We start from the raw sequence: 18615 nt of genomic DNA, 5'->3' as shown, positions 1-18615 counted from the left end.
ATGGATATTCCTTACTAACAGGTTGTGAGTATTGCTAGGAGATTGGATGGCATGCTTTCTCAGGACCGAGTGGAGAGAGAGGCCAAGAGGTCTCGAGAGACTGGTTCTTATTCTCGAGCTCGTACCCCAGCAGCCCGCAATTGTAGGGGTTATGTGGATTGCCCCGTTCATTCAGCTCTTCCAGCCGCCAGTGGTGTTCCATCCCCTTATAAGCCCTATAAGCCTTATTATGCACTGCCAGTATCTAGTGTGCCTCCTGGTCGGGGTACTTTTAGCGGCCAGGCCAGTCCAACAGACTTGGCACGAGTCAGTCACAGCAGTCATGCCCTCTGAGGGATTGTTTTGAGTGTGGCTACACCCGCCATATGGTGAGGGATTGCCACAGACTTATGAGGGTTGCTCCTCCACAGACTTCTCAGCCACCACGTGCTCCACCGGGTCCTCAGGCTATGATTCCAGCACCAGCTACCGCCCCACCTACTTTGCCAGCTTGAGGTGGAGGTCGGGGAGGTCGAGGTCGCCCTAGAGGGGGAGGCCAGGCCAGGTATTATGCTCTTTCGGCTCGTACAGAGGAAGTTGCTTTCGGCTCTGTCATTACATGTATTGTTCCAGTCTGTCATAGAGATGCGTTGGTATTATTTGACCCAGGATCTACGAATTTATATGTGTCCTCTTATTTTTCCCCATATTTCGGAGTATCTCGGGATTCTTTGAGTTCCCCTGTTTATGTGTCTACTCCTGTGGGAGATTTTCTTGTTATGGACCACGTGTATCGGTCGTCTTTGATTGCTCTTAGTGGTTTTGAGACCAGAGCCGACTTATTATTACTCAACATGGTAGACTTTGATGTTATCTTGGGCATGGATTGGTTGTTGCCCAATTATACTATTCTTGATTGTCACGCTAAGACCGTGATGCTGGCTATGCCAAGCTTACCACGATTAGAGTGGATAGGTACCTTAGAGTATACTCCCAGCCGAGTTATTTCATTTCTTAAAGCTCAACGAATGGTTGAGAGAAGGTGTGACGTGTTTCTAGATTATGTGAGAGTTGTCAGTATTGATACCCCTATAGTTGAGTCAGTTCTAGTAGTGGGAGATTTCCCAGATGTGTTTCCAGCTGATCTTCTGGGCATGCCGCCCGGCAGAGATATTGATTTCGGCATTGATTTGTTACCGGGTACCCAACCCATCTCTATTTCTCCATACTGTATGGCTCCTCCTGAGTTGAAGGAGTTGAAGGAGCAGTTGCAGGGGTTTCTTGATAAGGGCTTCATTCGGCCCAGTGTGTCACCTTGGGGTGCTCATGTCTTGTTTGTTTAGAAAAAGGATGGTTCTATGCATATGTGTATTGATTATCGCTAGTTGAACAAAGTCACAGTGAAGAACAGGTATCCCTTGCCTCGTATTGACGACCTATTTGATCAGCTATAGGGTACCAAGGTATTTTCCAAGATTGACTTGCATTCAGGTTATCATCAGTTGAAGATTCGGGAGCCAGATATCCCAAAGACTGCTTTCAGGACCAGATATGGTCACTATGAATTTCTTGTTATGTCTTTTGGGCTGACCAATGCCCCAACAGCCTTTATGAACTTGATGCATAATGTGTTCCGGCCCTACATTGATTCTTTCGTCATCGTATTCATTGATGACATTCTAGTGTATTCCCAGACTGGGGAGGATCATGAGCAACACCTGAGGAAAGTGCTTCAGACTTTGAGAGAAAAGAGTTGTATGCAAAGTTCTCAAAATGTGAGTTCTGGTTAGATTTCGTGGCATTCTTGGGTCATATTGTGTCGAGTGAGGGGATCAAGGTGGATCTAAAGAAGGTGGAAATAGTGTAGAGTTGGCCCAGATCGTCCTCAGCGACAAAGATCCGGAGTTTCCATGGTTTGGCGGGATATTACCGTCGGTTTGTTGAGGAATTTTCTTCTATTACAGAACCTATGACCATGCTGACCTAGAAGGGTGCTCCATTCAGGTGGACAGATGAGTGTGAGGAGAGCTTTCAGAAGCTCAAGACAACTTTGACTACAGCCCCAGTATTGGTATTGCCTTCAGGTTTGGGGTCTTATATAATTTATTGTGATGCATCGCGAGTTGGCCTCGGCGCGGTGTTGATGCAAGACCGTAGGGTGATTGCTTACGCGTCCAGACAGCTGAAGGTGCATGAAAAGAAGTATCCTGTCCACGGCCTTGAGCTAGCAGCTATTGTTCATGCTTTAAAGATTTGGTGGCACTATTTGTACGACATTCCTTGTGAGATCTACACTGATCACCGGAGTTTGCAGCATCTATTCAAGCAGAAGGATCTTAATTTGCGTTAGAGGAGGTGGTTAGAGCTACATAAGGATTATGATATCACCATTTTGTACCACCCGGGGAGGGCCAATGTGGTGGCCGATTCTTTGAGTCGCCGGGTAGAGAGTTTGGGGAGTTTAGCCTATCTACCAGCAGTAGAGAGGCTCATGGCATTGGATGTTCAGGCCTTAGCCAACCAGTTTGTGAGATTAGATATTTCTGAGCCGAGTCGAGTATTGGCTTGTGTGGTCTCTCGATCTTCCCTTTATGATCGTATCAGGGAACGTCAGTATGATGACCCACATCTGCTTGTCCTTAAGGACACGGTCCAGTACGATGATGCTAAGGAGGTCACTATTGGGGAGGATGGTGCATTGAGGATGCAGAGCATGTTATGTGTGCCCAATGTAGACGGTTTGCGTGAGTTGATTCTCCAAGAGGCTCACAGCTCGCGGTACTTCATTCATCCGGGTGCCACGAAGATGTATCAGGATGTGAGGCAGCATTATTGGTGGAGAGGTATGAAAAAGGACATAGTAGAGTATGTGGCTAGATGTCTAAATTGACAGCAGGTGAAGTATGAGCATCAACGACTGGGTGGGTTGTTTCAGAAGATAGAGATTCCGGAGTGGAAATAGGAACGGATCACTATGGACTTCATTGTTGGACTCCCACGGACTCAGCGGAAGTTTGATGCAGTTTGGGTGTTTGTGGACAGGCTGACCAAGTCAACTCATTTCATTCCTGTGATGACTACCTATTCTTCTAAGCAGCTGGCTCGAATTTACATTCGTGAGATTGTCACACTTCATGGCATGCCGGTATCTATCATCTCTGACCGGGCCACGTAGTTTACATCGCGGTTCTGGAGAGCCGTACAGCAGGAGTTGGGTACTCGAGTGGAGTTGAGCACAGCTTTTCACCCTCAGACGGATGGGAAGTCCGAGCGCACTATTCAGATTCTTGAGGATGTTCTCCGTGTGTGTGTGATGGAGTTTGGAGGTACTTGGGATCAGTTCTTGCCACTTGTGGAGTTTGCCTACAACAACAGTTTTCAGTCCAGCGTTGAGATGGTACTGTATGAGGCTCTTTATGGTAGGCGGTGTCGGTCCCCAGTGGGTTGGTTTGAGCCGGGCGAGGCCATATTATTGGGTACGGACTTTGTTCAGGATGCCTTGGAGAAAGTGAAGGTGATTCAGGACAGACTTCACACAGCCCAGTCCATACAGAAGAGCTATGCGGACCGAAAGGTTCGCGATGTTGTATTCATGGTTGGAGAGCGGGTTCTGCTTCGGGTTTTGCCTATGAAGGGCGTTATGAGGTTCAGAAAGAGGGGCAAGTTGAGCCCAAGGTTTATTGGCCCCTTTGAGGTGTTGTGGCGAGTTGGGGAGGTTGCTTATGAGCTTGCCTTACCTCCTAGTCTAGCAGGAGTTCATCCGATATTTCATGTTTCGACCCTCCGAAGGTATCACGTCAATCCGTCTCATGTATTGGATTTTAGCTCAGTCTAGTTGGACAAGGATCTATCCTATGTTGAGGAGCCAGTGGCTATTTTGGACAGGCAGGTTCGGAAGCTGAGGTCAAAGAACATTACATCAGTAAAGGTTCAGTGGCGGGGCCAGCCGGTCGAGGAGGCGGCTTGGGAGACCGAGCAGGATATGCGCAGCCATTATTCTCATTTTTTCACCACTTCAGGTATGTCTCTATACTCGTTCAAGGATGAACAATTATTTTAAGAGGGGGAGGATATGATGACCCGGCCGGTCGTCTTGAGAGTTATATCCCTGATCCCCTATTAACTACTTCTCCCATATCTTTTTCTGCTATTGTGACTTGTCGAGAGGTTTCGTTTTGGTTTTTGGAGTGTTTTGGGACACTTAGTCCCTAAATGAAGGGTTAAGCCTTAAGATTGGCATCGTAGTACTGTAAGAAGAAGACTCCGAAATGGAGTAACGTCAATTCTGTTAGCTCCGTTGGGTGATTTTGGGCTTAGGGGCGTGTCCGGATTGTGTTTTGGAGGTCTGTTGCTCATTTAGGCTTGAAATGACGAAAGCCGAATTTTTGGAGTTTTGGACTGGTAGTGGAATTTTTGATATCGGGGTCGGATTCCGATTTCGGAAGTTGGAGTAGGTCTGTAGTGTTGATTATGACTTGTGTGCAAAATTTAGGGTCAATCGGACATGGTTTGATAGGTTTCAGCATCGGTTGTAGAATTTTAAAGTTTCAAGTTCTCTAAGTTTAAATTGGAGGGTGATTCATGATTTTTAGCGTTGTTTAATGTGACTTGAGGGCTCGACTAAGTTCGTATGGTATTTTAGGATTGGTTAGTATGATTGGTTGAGTTCCCCGGGGCCTCGGGTGTGTTTCGAATGCTTAACAGATGAATTTTGGACTTAGGGAAGTTGCTGAGTTTTTGCTGGTTCTGGTGTTTCGCATCTGCGGAGGGGAGACTGCAGGTGCGGGTTCGCACGTGCGGAGAAACAGGTGTAGATTCGGAATTCGGAGGCTTGACCAGGGGTCGCAGGTGCGAGAAATTTCCGCATATGCGATGCCCGCAGATGCTCCCAAGGATTCGCAGGCGCGGAGGAAGATCGCAGAAGCGGATAGTGTTCCGCAGGCGCGCACGCGCAGGTGCGGCCCTCACTGCCGTAGATGCGTACCCAGCCCTCTTAAGTGATTTCCACACCTATGAGGGATTTTTTGCAGATGCGGCGTCGCAGGTGCGACCCATGGCCCGCAGGTGCGCAGATCGCTAGTAGAAAAGGGGCAGAATCGAGGGTTGAGGTTCATATTCACAAATTTGATTTTTGAGCTCGGGAGAAGGCGATTTCTTGAGGGATTTTCAAATAAATCTTTGGGGTAACGATTCCTAACTTATTTTTGGTTGTATTTCATTAATCTATGGTCGTTTTCTCCATTTAATTAAGGAATTTAAGTGAGAAAGTTGGGAGAATGGGGGAAACATTCCCCAAACGAATTTCTGAGTTTTGAGTGGGATTTAGACATCGGATTTGGATAATTTTGGTACGAGTGATCTCGTGAGCAAATGGGTGTTCTTAATTGGTAACCTTTACCTGATTTCAAGATGTGGACCCGGGGATGCTTTTTGGGCGTTTTGTTTTCTAATTTCTTGCCTTAACTTTGATTTCGTTAGCTAGATCAGTTCTTGTAGCTATATTTATGTTATGTAATTGGTTTTGGTTAGATTTGAGCCATTCAGAGTCGGATATTCATGTAAAGAGCATTGTGACGGATTGATTTGAGCTTGGTTCGAGGTAAGTGGCTTGCCTAACCTTGCGTGGGGGAAACTCCCCTTAAGATTTGGTATTGTTTGATATGTGAGCGCCGTGTACGTGAGGTGACGAGTACGTATACGGTCTATTTGTTGTAAAACTCCATTTTTCTCTAAGTCATAACTTGTTTTCTCCTTATCTGAAACACACTAGCATATGTAACTATCCTGTTTAGACTAGAATAGCATGCCTACTTGTTTAAGTGCCTATTTGAACTCTGTGCAACATGTTTAGTGAAATTACCTGGTATCCTTGACTTGAACTTAGTCTAAGCTGTAGGATTTCTTGTTGTAACTGTTATTTCGATTGGTTGCGCTGTATATTTACTTTAGGACTACGGAACGGTATTCTGGGAGATCCCCCTGTACTGCATATTTTCTTTGGGGACTACGGAACAGTATTCTGGGAGATCCCCCTGCTCAGCATATTTATTTTGGGACTACGGAACGGTATTCCGGGAGATCCCCTAGCATATTTATTTTAGGACTACGGAACGGTATTTGGGCAGATCCTCCTGCACATTTACGTTTGGAACTACGAGACGGTATCTCGGGAGATCCCCTGTTGGTATCACTGTGTTCTGAGCTGTTGTCCCTAATTGATTCTATTCCTGTTAGATTTCCGTATTTATTATTATTGCGATATTTCATTCTGTCTTATTTCATTATATTTATACCAGTAGGGCCCTGACCTGATCTCGTCACTACTCGACCGAGGTTAGGCTTGGCACTTACTGGGTACCGAGGTTAGGCTTGACACTTACTGGGTACCGTTGTGGTGTACTCACGCCCTTTCCTGCACATGTTTATTTTTTCGTGTGCAGATCCAGGTTCATCTTACCAGCCTTATCACTAGTTGTAGTTGCGGCTGCTTATTGGAGACTTCAAGGTATATCTGCCCGCGTTTGCAGATCCTCGGAGTCCCCTTCTATCCCTCTATGTTTATTTTGCCTTCTTTCTGTAGAAATGATGTATTGAACGGTTAAGACTTCTTAGTAGCTTGTGACTTACGGTATTCCGGGTTTTGGGAGAAGTGAATATTGTATATGTCGAGTGGCACTGTTTCTGCTTATTTACTATATCTATTAGCTCTTATCTTTGTGTTTCATTTCATTTCCGCAATAAATAGGATTACCTAGTCGTAGAGACTAGGTGTCGTCACGATGGTTCACGGAGGGAGAAATTGGGTCGTGACAGTGTCACAAGTGTACGAGCTTCTAGAATAATACAAATAAAGGTCTGAATAAAATAAAGTTGTCTGAAAACAAATACACAGCTAAAATAAGATAGACGGGGACTTCAGAACTACGGATGCTGTGTAGCTATACCTCAAGTCTCCTCTGGGTAGCTGAAATCCGAGCAAGTTTATGGTACGCCACTGAGACCAACTCTGAAATCTGCACAAGAAGTGCAAAGTGTAGTATCAGTACAACCGACCCCATGTACTCATAAGTGCCGAGCCTAACCTCGACGAAGTAGTGACGAGGCTAAGGCGGTTCACTTACATTATCTTGTACGCAATAATAGTTATAGCAACAATAATAATAATGGGAGTATTAGTAGGACTAGTAAACAATATTAATAATTGAAATCAACTCATCAATCACAATTCCTCAACTTGTTTCCATTGCGGAGTGCAACCCAATCCTCCAATATAACCTTTTAAATAAGTTTGTTGCGACGTGCAATCTGATCCCCCAATATACACTTTTAAATAAGTCTGTTGCGGCGTGCAATCCGATCCCCCAATATATATATATATATATATATATATATATATATACTTTCATTTTCGTTGCGGCGTGCAACCCGTTCCCCCAATATATTTCAACAACTCATAAATGTAATAAATATTACTCCAATAAATACCACGTCCAATGAGAAACTATTAAGCATCAAGGCACACAATAATTATAATTTATTTATGAATAAACAATGGCAATTAGCAATTAATTGTGAAAATCGTGGAGAAAATAGGCAGTTTAATATTTAATATGCTAAATATCAAGTAACAATTATGACACATAAATCAAATAGCATGTAACAATTATTACAGAAATTTCAGAATTAATATTTGACAAAGAATATGAGAGAAACAATTATTATAACAATTAATTCGTGTCTTACAACAATTTATGATTTTTAAATAATTATGCAAACAATTAATTTGACGACGTATAGACACTCGTCACCTTGCCTATATGTCGTTCATATGCATTTCACATAAAAAATAATTTAAGGGTTCTATTCCCTCAAGTCAATGTTAACCACGACACTTACCTCGCTTTGCAATTTCAATCAATTACTCGACCACAACCTTTCCTTTTGAATTTGTTTCCAAAAGCGTCAAATCTATTCACAAATAATTCGATATACTCAATACGAATCATAGGAATTAATTTCATATGAATTTACTAATTTTCCGGATAAAATCCGAAATTCACTTTTAAAATTGACAGTGGGGTCCACGTCTCAAATTTCGGAAAAACTTACGAAATCCGAACACCCATTCCGAGACGAGTCCAACCATATAAAAATTATTAAATTCTGATGTCAAATGGACCTTCAAATCTTAAATTTTCATTTTTGGAAGATTCTATAAAAATATGATTTTCTCACAAATTTTCACCTATTCATGATATAAATGAGTATGGAATCATGAAATATAAATAATATAGGATAAGAAACACTTACCCCAATATTTTTCCGTGAAAATCGCCCAAGAATCGCCTTACCCGAGCTCAAAAATTAGAAATGATTGAAAATGGGTCGAAATCCCATTTCGAGAACTTAAGTTCTGTTTTTTTCAGATTTTTATTCATCGCGATCGCGGAAATTCGTTGGCGATCGCGTAGAACAACTTCTGCCATGTCCATTTTACTCTTCGCGATCGCGAAGCACATTTTGGCTGCCCATTTTATTAACTCTACGCGATCGCGTAAATGGCCATGCGATCGCAGAGAACATTTTCTCAACCTTACGCAATCGCGTACAGGCTTATGCGATTGCGTAACACAAATTCAGTGCTTCAGCTTCTGCCTCATTCCTTCTACGCGATCGCAGCTTGGTCCTCGCGTTCGCAGTGCACTGGAAGATAACCTTCCGCGTTCGCGTGCCTATATTCGTGAACGCGAAGGGTAAAACTCATGGCTCACAATTTCCTCTTTGCGATTGCAGGAATATCAAAAACCAGATTTTCTAAGTTCAAAATCATCCTGTAGCCTATCCGAAGCTCACCCGAGCCCTTGGGGCTCCAAACCAAACAAGCACACAAGTCCTAAAACATCATACGAACTTGCTCACGCGATCAAATCGCTAAAATAACACCTAGAACTATGAATTGAACCCCAAATCGAATGAAATTTTCAAGAAAACTTTAAAACTTATATTTTCACAACAGGACGTCCGAATCACGTCAAATCAACTCCCCTTCTCACCAAATTCGACAGACAAGTCATAAATTTTATAGTGGACCTAATCGAACTCCGGAACCAACATACGGACCCGGTGTCAATAAATCCAACATCAGTAAATACTTAAAAATCATTAAGCTTTCAAACTTTTAATTTTTTTAATCAAAATTCCATATCTCGGGTTAGGGACATCAGAATTCGATTCTGGGCATACGCTCATGTCTCAAATCATGATACGGACCTACCGGAACTGTCAGAACACTGATCCGAGTTCGTTTGCTCAAAATATTGACCAAAGTCAACTCAATTGAGTTTTAAAGCTCTATTTCACATTTTAATCCATTTATCACACAAAAATTTTCCGGAAAATTATACGGACTGTGCACGCAAGTCGAAAAATGATAAATAGTGCTTTTTGAGGTTTTAGAACACATAATTAATTATTAAATTTAAAGATGACATTTTGGGTCATCACAAATGTATTTTGTCTTAATTTATTAGATTATTATTTTTATCAAGTTATCACTATTCACTTGTAGAAATTATATTTCGCATTAGAGATTTTTTGTCAAATTCGTTTTTTAGACTAAATCGACGAATGCAAGTATATGTTTTTCATACACACATTTATCATAACTAGTTTTAGGGTACGCGCTTTGCGCATGTACCTTAAATCAATAAATATAAAATCTAAAAATCTCATGTAATAAATATTTGACATGCAATCGGCGGGTGTCATTTCTAAAGTATTTCTAGAGCTTCATGTTGTGTTAAAGATCATAATGGTAGTGTGTGTATGTATATATATATATATATATTATTTAATTTAAATGTACATTTATATTTTTTAAGTAAATTTTATAATAGAAGTAGTGTTTGATATAACTACTAAAGGACAAATTCTATATCTATTCACATAGTCAAATTAACATAATTTCCCATTGAACGAAAGCCACATTAATAAGGCAATATTACTTCGAAGATGACCGCTTTCATTTAGCCAACTAAGAGAAAATTACAATAAAAATTAAGAATGATTTACATAATCTTGTCATGGGCTGAAGAATTTATGTACCGAAAATGACATGAAAATCAATTTATTCAATTTTTGTCTTCAAAGATTAAATATTGTAGCAGTTACAATAGAAATTATTGTTATTTCTATGACCTAATAAGTAACACACAAAAAAATATTTTTATCATTATTCTTCGAAGAATTATCAAATAATACAAATTTAAAAAATACTTTTATTATGATTCTTCAAAAAAATATCAAATAATACAAATTAATTCTTCAAAAAAATATCAAATAATACAAATTAAATTAATTAGAAATTTTCAAATAGAGAAGATGGCATATTGTACCTATCTCGATGAGTAATTTTTTAAAAAGAATTTCATAAATATTAAGAGCAAGAACACATAGCCTTTGAAGATGTAAACTTTTTTTTTTGAAAAGTTATTTTTAATTTTTTTTTAAAAGTTCATTCTTGAAAATACAAATATGGTCAGATAACTGGCATACGATGATTTTTTTCTTTCTCGCAAGCAAAATACAAGTTTTTCTATATGAATTGTTTTCATTAGATTAAAAAAGAACAAAATTACTATTGTAAAAGTAGAATACAACAATTACATTTTGAACATTATATTAGTTAAATTTAAAAGTCTTAAATATTATAAATATAATTAAATCATGATTTTATTTGATATAAAATTAATTTTAAAGGTAAAAGGATACATCAATATTTTGCATTGGAGTTTCCTGCTTTTATAATTATAATATAATAAGATCGATAGATATATAATAATAATATAAAGTATTATTTGAAAGAAAATAATAAATGTATCGACAAAAAAAATCATATTAGGAGATGACTCGTAACAGATCCAGTTGTTGGCAGTGGCGGAGTCAGAATTTTCGTTAAGGGGTGTCAAAATATATAAAGGTACACATACCAGAAAATTAAGGGGAGTCAATACATAGTATATTTACATATAATTTATTTTTTTACCTAACTACACAATGTATTTTTCTCGTGAAGGGGTGTCATTCCTACAAGGTAGCTTTGTCACTGGTTGTTGGACTCTAGACTCACCAAGCCCGTATATTTCATGTAATGATGTTTATCTAAAATAGCAAAATATATTAATATTTTAATATCAAAATTACAAACCTAAATAACATTATTTGTGCTAAAAGGTCAATATACCTAATAGAACAAAACTTATAATCACCTAAACTTTCTTATAAAGAAATAGCTACACTTTATTACTGGAAATTCCGATGATATATTTTAATATCTTATTTTTGTTCCTTTTATCTAATAGCTACAATTTATTACTTATTTATAGATATTACAATTTAATCTTAAAAAATTAAAGTACCTTATTTTATTCACTATAATTGAATTATAAATTAAAATGTAGTCCTGTCATTTGTATTCTTATTTATAGATATTATTTTGGTTCATAATTATTTGTAGGTATTTGTTAAAAAGATATTTTGTAAACTTAGTGGCAGGTAAAAATATAGGTTTGTTACGATGTATACTAAACTTCAATATTTTCAGACTAAAAATTAGAACCTAATTTTTATTAATAAATTTCAATTATACGTCTATAGTTTAAGTTGAAAAGGGGAAGCTTTTAGCCTTTAATTATTTTTAAAGTTACTTGTTGTAAGGTGGATTGTGAGTATCCTTTGAAATATTCACGCTAAAAGAGTACTATTTTATAATTCTATCACAATAAAATAAGAATTCCTAAACCTAAAAGGGCTATGCGCACCAGACTTTATTTGTAGTTTTAAATTTATTCTCTTTCAACTAACTTTATTTTACTAAAATTATAAATAATTAATACTCCTAAATCTAAAAAGAGTTCTAAGTGAACGAAACTTTCCTACTTTAATGTTTTTGGGGCAGAATAGCTTGGGATGCCCCTATACTTGTCCAATTTTGTCATGCCGGTGTTCGTACTTACAAGTTTGCCAACCAAATGCCTCTACCCTTAAAAATCGAGTATTTTAAACCCCGCTCATCCTATGTGGTATTTTTTACTGAAGTGCGTGTACTACACTCGTTGAAGGAGCGTGAGGCCTATTAAAAAAGTAACAACAACCATTTTTTGGCTGTCATCTTCTTCCCGATTGTTCATCCTCCATTGTTGAACAAAAATGAGCTTTTCTTCTTTGCTTTTCTCTCTCTCTCCAACATTTTCTGTCCAATTCTCTTTTCTCTCTCTCTCTCTCTCTCTCTCTCTCTTCACTATTTTCTATCCAATTCTTTCTCCCCTCTCCTATTTTCTTTGTTTGTTTCTTCCCTCGAATCTGAAACTTTATCATGAATTTAGAATCCTCTGGCCAATAATTCAGTTCTCTTTTAAAATTTAATTATATGCCATTTTTGTAGAAGAAAAACCCATCAAATTATCAAAAATACCAACAAACCAAAAAAAAGGGTCAACCGTAAAATTTTCAAAAATCACCACACCTCAAAATTAACCCATAAAGGATTTTGAAGCACAAATTATAAATCTTTTACCAATTAATATTGTAAAAAGATTAGAGCGTTTTGAGAAAATTTAACTCCCAATTTCAAAAATCAAACAAGACAAGACTATTTTCCTAAATCAGTAAAAATAATAATAATAATAATAATAATAATAATAATAATAATAATAATAATAATGAATTATTCCCCCATTTTCGAGCTAGACAAAATGGACCACCGAACTTCTTCTCCCACTTTTCGATCTGAAAAAAAAATTAATTCTACTCGATTTCTTTTCTTTATTCATTTTAATTTTATTTCGATAATATAAAAAAGGGAAGAATTGGAAGGGGGGAGGAGGAATAACATGAAGAGAGAGAAGCGAGATGGGCAGGAGGAAGAACGTGAGGGGAGAGAGAGAAATCAATGAGGGAGGGGATTATTGTTTGGATTTTTTTATTTTTTTATTTTTTTATTTTTGATTTTAAATATTTTTAATCTACCATGTGACATGACATCTACACATTATTATTTTTTAGACGTGGCAGCCAACGTGGAGGAGATTGTATTACACGCATTGGCAGTCTCCTGTTATAAGCGTTTATTATACACGGATTGAAGGAGTGTAAGTGTTCAATTGGCAAATTGTTAAATTTGGGGACCGACATGACAAAGTGGCATAAGTATAGGTGCCATTTAGGTCATTCTGCCTTTTTTTGGGTGTTAGTTTTTGTTTACAAAACAATATGATGGATTCCATAGTACATACATATTTAGTTGATTTTGAAGTCCTAAATATTAGAAAAATAATTAAATGATTCTTCCTTAATATTAGAAAAATAATCAAATGATTATTTTGTCTCGTGTGATATATATTTTTAAAGAGTAAAAAAGATGAACGACATTTTGCTAAGTGCCTTCGTGCTTTTAATATAATATAGATGTGTGTTCTTTCTTTAATTTTTATCTGCAAAAGTTAAATTGCTTATATTTTAGTGTAAACATCAAATTATAGTAAATTCAACCTTGATTTTAATGTGTAGTTAGTCTTGACCTATTATACCGTGTTGGCTAATTTGTATCTTGAAATTTAATAGACCTTGTAAATGTCTTAATTATATAATCTTTTTTTAAAAAAAAATTCTATGAACTTTATAGGATTAATTTTAGAGTAATCTACACGGTATGCTCACGGAAAATGATAGTTAATTCCATATACCTTTAAAATATTTATTTTACCTTGTATACCTACTTTATAAAAGTTTATTACTTTTAAACTTTTAATATCATTATATGCCATTAAATAAATCCCATCTTTTAAGGAACTAAATTATCTCTCACTCCAACTTAATAAATCCTTTAAAATACTCCATCAAAAGAAAAATAAAATAAGATGAAAATGTTCTAATTAGGGATATAATATCTAAAGTAAAATAAAATATTAGAATATGCTATTCAAACCAATACATCACAATATCCTAATGAAAAATACAATATTCAAATCAAGCAACTATATTATTCTAATTTGGAATACATTATTCAAATCGAACATAACACAATATTCTAATTTGGAATACAATATTCAAATTAAACATACGATAATATTCTAATTTTGAATATCGTATTCAAATCAAATATACCACACTATTCTAATTTGGAATACAGTATTCAAACCAGATTTTTCAAATTAAAAAATTATAAAATATTTGGTTTAATATTGTATTCCAAATGAAAATATTATTTGAATATTGTATTCCAAATGAAAATATTGTTTGAATATTGTATTCCAAATTAGAATATTATAGTATGTTCGGTTTGAATACTGTATTCCAAATTAGAATATTATGATATATTTAGTTTGAATGTTGTATTCCAAATTAGAATATTATAGTATTTGAAAAATATATTACAAATTAAAATATTATGGTATATTTAGTTTGAATAATATATTCTAAATTAGAATACTGTGATATGCTTGGTTTAGATATTATATTTGTCATTAGAATATTGTGATATATTCGATTTGAATTGTATTCCAAATTAGAATATTGTGGTATGTTCATAATATATGGGAAGATTTGAAAGTATAGAGTATACAATATCACAGGAAGTTCTATGGAAAATAGGAATATGGTTTAATTAGGAGATATGTGAATCTCAAAATTCACTGAGTACACGTTTCAATAATTAAGGCTACATTTAAGGGATATTATCCCCTTATTAATAGTGGTTGTTACACGTATAAGATTCTCTATCAAGATATGCAATGTAATTTCCCTTAATTTTAGTCCAAGAGTTCTACGACTTGCAAAATAAATGGCCTTAAAGTCCACAGTTTGTCTCTATGTATTCTGGGATATTTGAAGAAATAGGATACATTGAGATCGTGTTTATGTTTTGTCTCCGTTTAAAAAAGTTTTGCAAATATAGCTTTGGCGCTGCATAATCGGAAGAATGAAAATTTACGCTTGTTCAATTGTTCATAAATTTTGTAGGATGGACAAATCTTGCATGTATTGTCCAATTATTCACAAGTTTTGACAGGCAATCATAACTTAGTACTATCTTCATTGTACCTATTTTTTAAAATTGTTCACAAGTATTTTCAATCGCATTATGTTTTTACAGTAATTTCCGTGGTATTCTTTGTGAAGGTTAGCTGGATTTAGATGGTGAGACAAGAAGAGGAGGAGAAGAAGAGTGTGGAAATGAGAGCGATAGTACTCGGCTAGGTCTATAGTTATGCAGTTTTTCAAAATATAAAAGAACGACTTAACATGCGCTTAAAATTTCTCAAAAGACTAGTAAATCTACTGTATCAGAAGACTATTCACCTTCTTCGTCCTAATTAATAGGAAAGACGAACATAAAACATATGGTTCTGAAACACAACAACAACAACAACAACAACAACAACAACAATCAAGTAAAATCCCACAAATGGGGTCTGGGGAGGGTAAAGTGGTAGTTGCGACTTTCTTCTTGGGGTTTTGATGGAGGTCTTAAGCAATTAAAACAATCAACGGGAGCCTCATTCTACTTGGAAAGAAATAGCTTCGACAAATTAACTCACCTACTCGAATAAGGGCGTATAGCTAATTACCAGGGGGACTGCACTCCCCTTGCTCTGTCCACGGTACTCAAGTTTACACTATAGCTTCTGCAACCTGGAATATCAAAACCATCTCCTAAATAGAGTTGCAGTTAAGCTTATTGATCAAGTCTAAGTGCAACACAGAATCATCCTCAAAAACCATGAGGGACAGACACGAGACTATATAGCAATTTTTCTTTAAAACAACGGAGTCCAGTCAGCTTGCATGCATCTAGACTATTGTATTGGGTACCTATTACCTCCCATCAGAACATACGACTGAGTAACTTCGTCCACCAAAGATTAGGCAGATTGAAAACATCACCTAACTTTTTTGCCTCTGTTGAGATTTGAACCCTCGTCTTTGTTCACATCTCACTTCATCGACACTAAGCCACATCTTGGGAGGCCTTTTCACTCTATATTGAATATATGCAACTATCCATTTTGACACTTTTCAAGAAAACTAGCAAATTAAGCAACAACAAAGATTAAATTAAATAGATGTACAGGCATCTCCAAGAGTAATGTGCTTCAGAGTGGTCCAATTCAGTGATAAAGAAGTGAATTCTTTAGCAAAAGAAGTGCTGAATTCAGAAATACCACCTTAAGACATTCCAATCTCAATAGAAACCTCATATCAACTCTATTACGGGATTTGCTATAACACTCGGAAAGAAATTATTTTTCCTATATATATAAATAAAGTTCCGAACTTGCTCCCCTTTCTCAAAATCTGAAACACTGCTAAAGAATGAAACAGAGAGCACAAAGGCCATCCATAATATTCGGACACGAATTGAACTATCTCAGGAAGTTGTTGTTAATAAAGGTACAATCAAAAGTCCAGACATCAATTCAGTAGAAAATGCTGTCACCATGACGACAGGCTGAAGCGACTTACAGATTCAAAAGACAGCGCTGCGCAGTTAAAAGCATTCTTTTCATATAAAATCATTGAAAAATATGAGTTAAACCTCCGTTTCATGAACTGAGCAATTCTGAGAAAAGAATTTGCAATAACATATGTAGCCAAGGTTGTTTCATAAAGTACTTGTAGCACTAGAGGGATCTAGACACACTTCAAAGTTCAAGAGTATTTTGTGAGCATCGTATATCAAGGATACTGTAAGAATGTACTGAAACATCTTAAGAAAGAAATATAACCTTAAAGTCTATTTGCTGCAATTTAAGTCTCTCTTTTTCCTAGCCTTGACTGTAACTCTTAATACTACTAAACTCAATGTGAAGGTCTAGCAACTAAAATTTCAAATAATGAGCAACAGTGGTAACTTGGGAAAAGATTGACACTGTTTGTACCCATGAAGACATAAAAGTACAGTTAATCTAATGCCAAGCATAAAGCAAATACCACTTAAGTACTACTAACATAATTAAAATGAAAAAGCTAGTAAGAGAAATGATTTTAATATAAACACTACAAATGACTTTTCTATATAATCCATTAGATTTTATTTCAATAAACTTATTGAAGGAAATTGTATCTTCTTATCATCCGATAATTAGGACTTAGGCCTACTTCAGTATAAAATATGTTTTACTGATAAACATTACTCTTATTTCTTAACCTTTCGAGTCTTTTTCGGTCCAGGCACTTCCATTGTACCTACAGAGCATCCGCATCTACCTCGAAATATAAGAACAGCTCTTCCATTAGGAGGTGCCATCCTTTTAAGCTCAGCTTCCAGTTCTCTATGATGATCGCGAGGTAACTCGAATAATCCCTTCTTATTGACTCCATCTTTTGCTGAATTCTTAACACAATCTTCTGTCTCTAATTGTATATCAAATTCAGCAGCTTTCTTAAGCCCACGACAACCTGGTTTCCCACATCTCCTGCCTGTACATGCTGTAACCGCCAAAAGAGCTATTCCAGCAAATAAAATACTAAGTCCTAAACAGATGTATACTACTGGAGCTTCATAAATTTCCTCTTTCACCTCAGAACTGATTGTTCTGAGAATTTCAGGTATTTTATTCACCAAAAGATTAACAGAAGGATACAGCAAAACCCCACAAGCACCAATCACAGCAATCAGAATCATTACATCAATCAAAGCAGAACGAGATTTTTCACAAGCAGGAATGCTTAATTGATTCTTGGAATTGGGCATGTTCTTTTTCTTTTGCATTTGATTGATTTTCCCCAATTTCATACAAGGGTCAGTTGAATTCTGTGATTTGGCCATGGTTTTTTCTTGGTCAAGTGGCAGTAAACAGACCATTTGAATTGAACCAAGAATCTGATAAAAATCCAATCTTTAACTTACACCAACAGAAAATTGCTCAATATAAATCAACCCATCTGGTATAATTCAGTAAAAGAATCATGGGTTTGAACGAACTAAAAGATTGGATTTTTTTTGGGCTTAATTGTAACAATTCAATCAGAGTAAAATTCAAGATTCATATGGGGGACGAAAAAGACTGGATTTTTTGACAGTTTCTGAAAGGGTACGGTGCGGAGACGGCAAGGAAGATCTTTTAGGAAGTCAAATAGTTAGCCAGTTTTAACAGTTTGTTTGTATCACAAAGCGTGTAAGGTTCCTTCGCATGAAAGGGTTCATGTATTGAAGAATTATACACGCTAAGGATATTTCCTCTTTTTCCTATCTATTTGGGCTATGGTCAGATGGGCCAACTGGTCCCACACGTTACTTTTTCTTTTACAAAGCCCAGACTTTTCTTGATTGGATCCATATGGACAATTGGAAATGTTCTTTTTGAATAAGTTTTTGGACAAAGTTGTTTACTAATTTTAACTTACTGCTCGGGCAACATTTGAAGTTGAAGTAAGAAAAGTAGTTATATAAAGGTGAAGTTGGACTAAGGTGTATGAAGGATGTTGTGCTTTGTTAGGCGGTTTTTAAAGAAAAATAAGTGAAAAGTAATTATAATTGAGGAAAACTTCATTTTACTTGCACCTTCTAACCATAATTTCGACTTTAAAAGAAATTTGAAATTTAAAAACTTGTTTGGATTAGATGATTGTAAATAG

The 18615-nt window shown here is 36.6% G+C and overlaps 1 protein-coding gene across 1 annotated transcript; it reads right to left on the bottom strand.

Moving 5' to 3' along the window:
* Nucleotides 1-17008: 17008 nt before the first annotated feature.
* LOC107782552 (uncharacterized) lies at nucleotides 17009-18194 on the bottom strand. Its single transcript, XM_016603432.2, has one exon. It carries the CDS (start codon nucleotides 17840-17842, stop codon nucleotides 17174-17176), a length of 669 nt encoding a protein of 222 aa, XP_016458918.2. The 5' UTR covers nucleotides 17843-18194; the 3' UTR covers nucleotides 17009-17173.
* Nucleotides 18195-18615: the final 421 nt, after the last annotated feature.

This window comes from Nicotiana tabacum, chromosome 17 (assembly GCF_000715075.1).
Source record: "Nicotiana tabacum cultivar K326 chromosome 17, ASM71507v2, whole genome shotgun sequence".
Taxonomy (NCBI): Eukaryota; Viridiplantae; Streptophyta; class Magnoliopsida; order Solanales; family Solanaceae; genus Nicotiana; species Nicotiana tabacum.
This window is presented reverse-complemented; position numbering and strand designations above follow the sequence as displayed.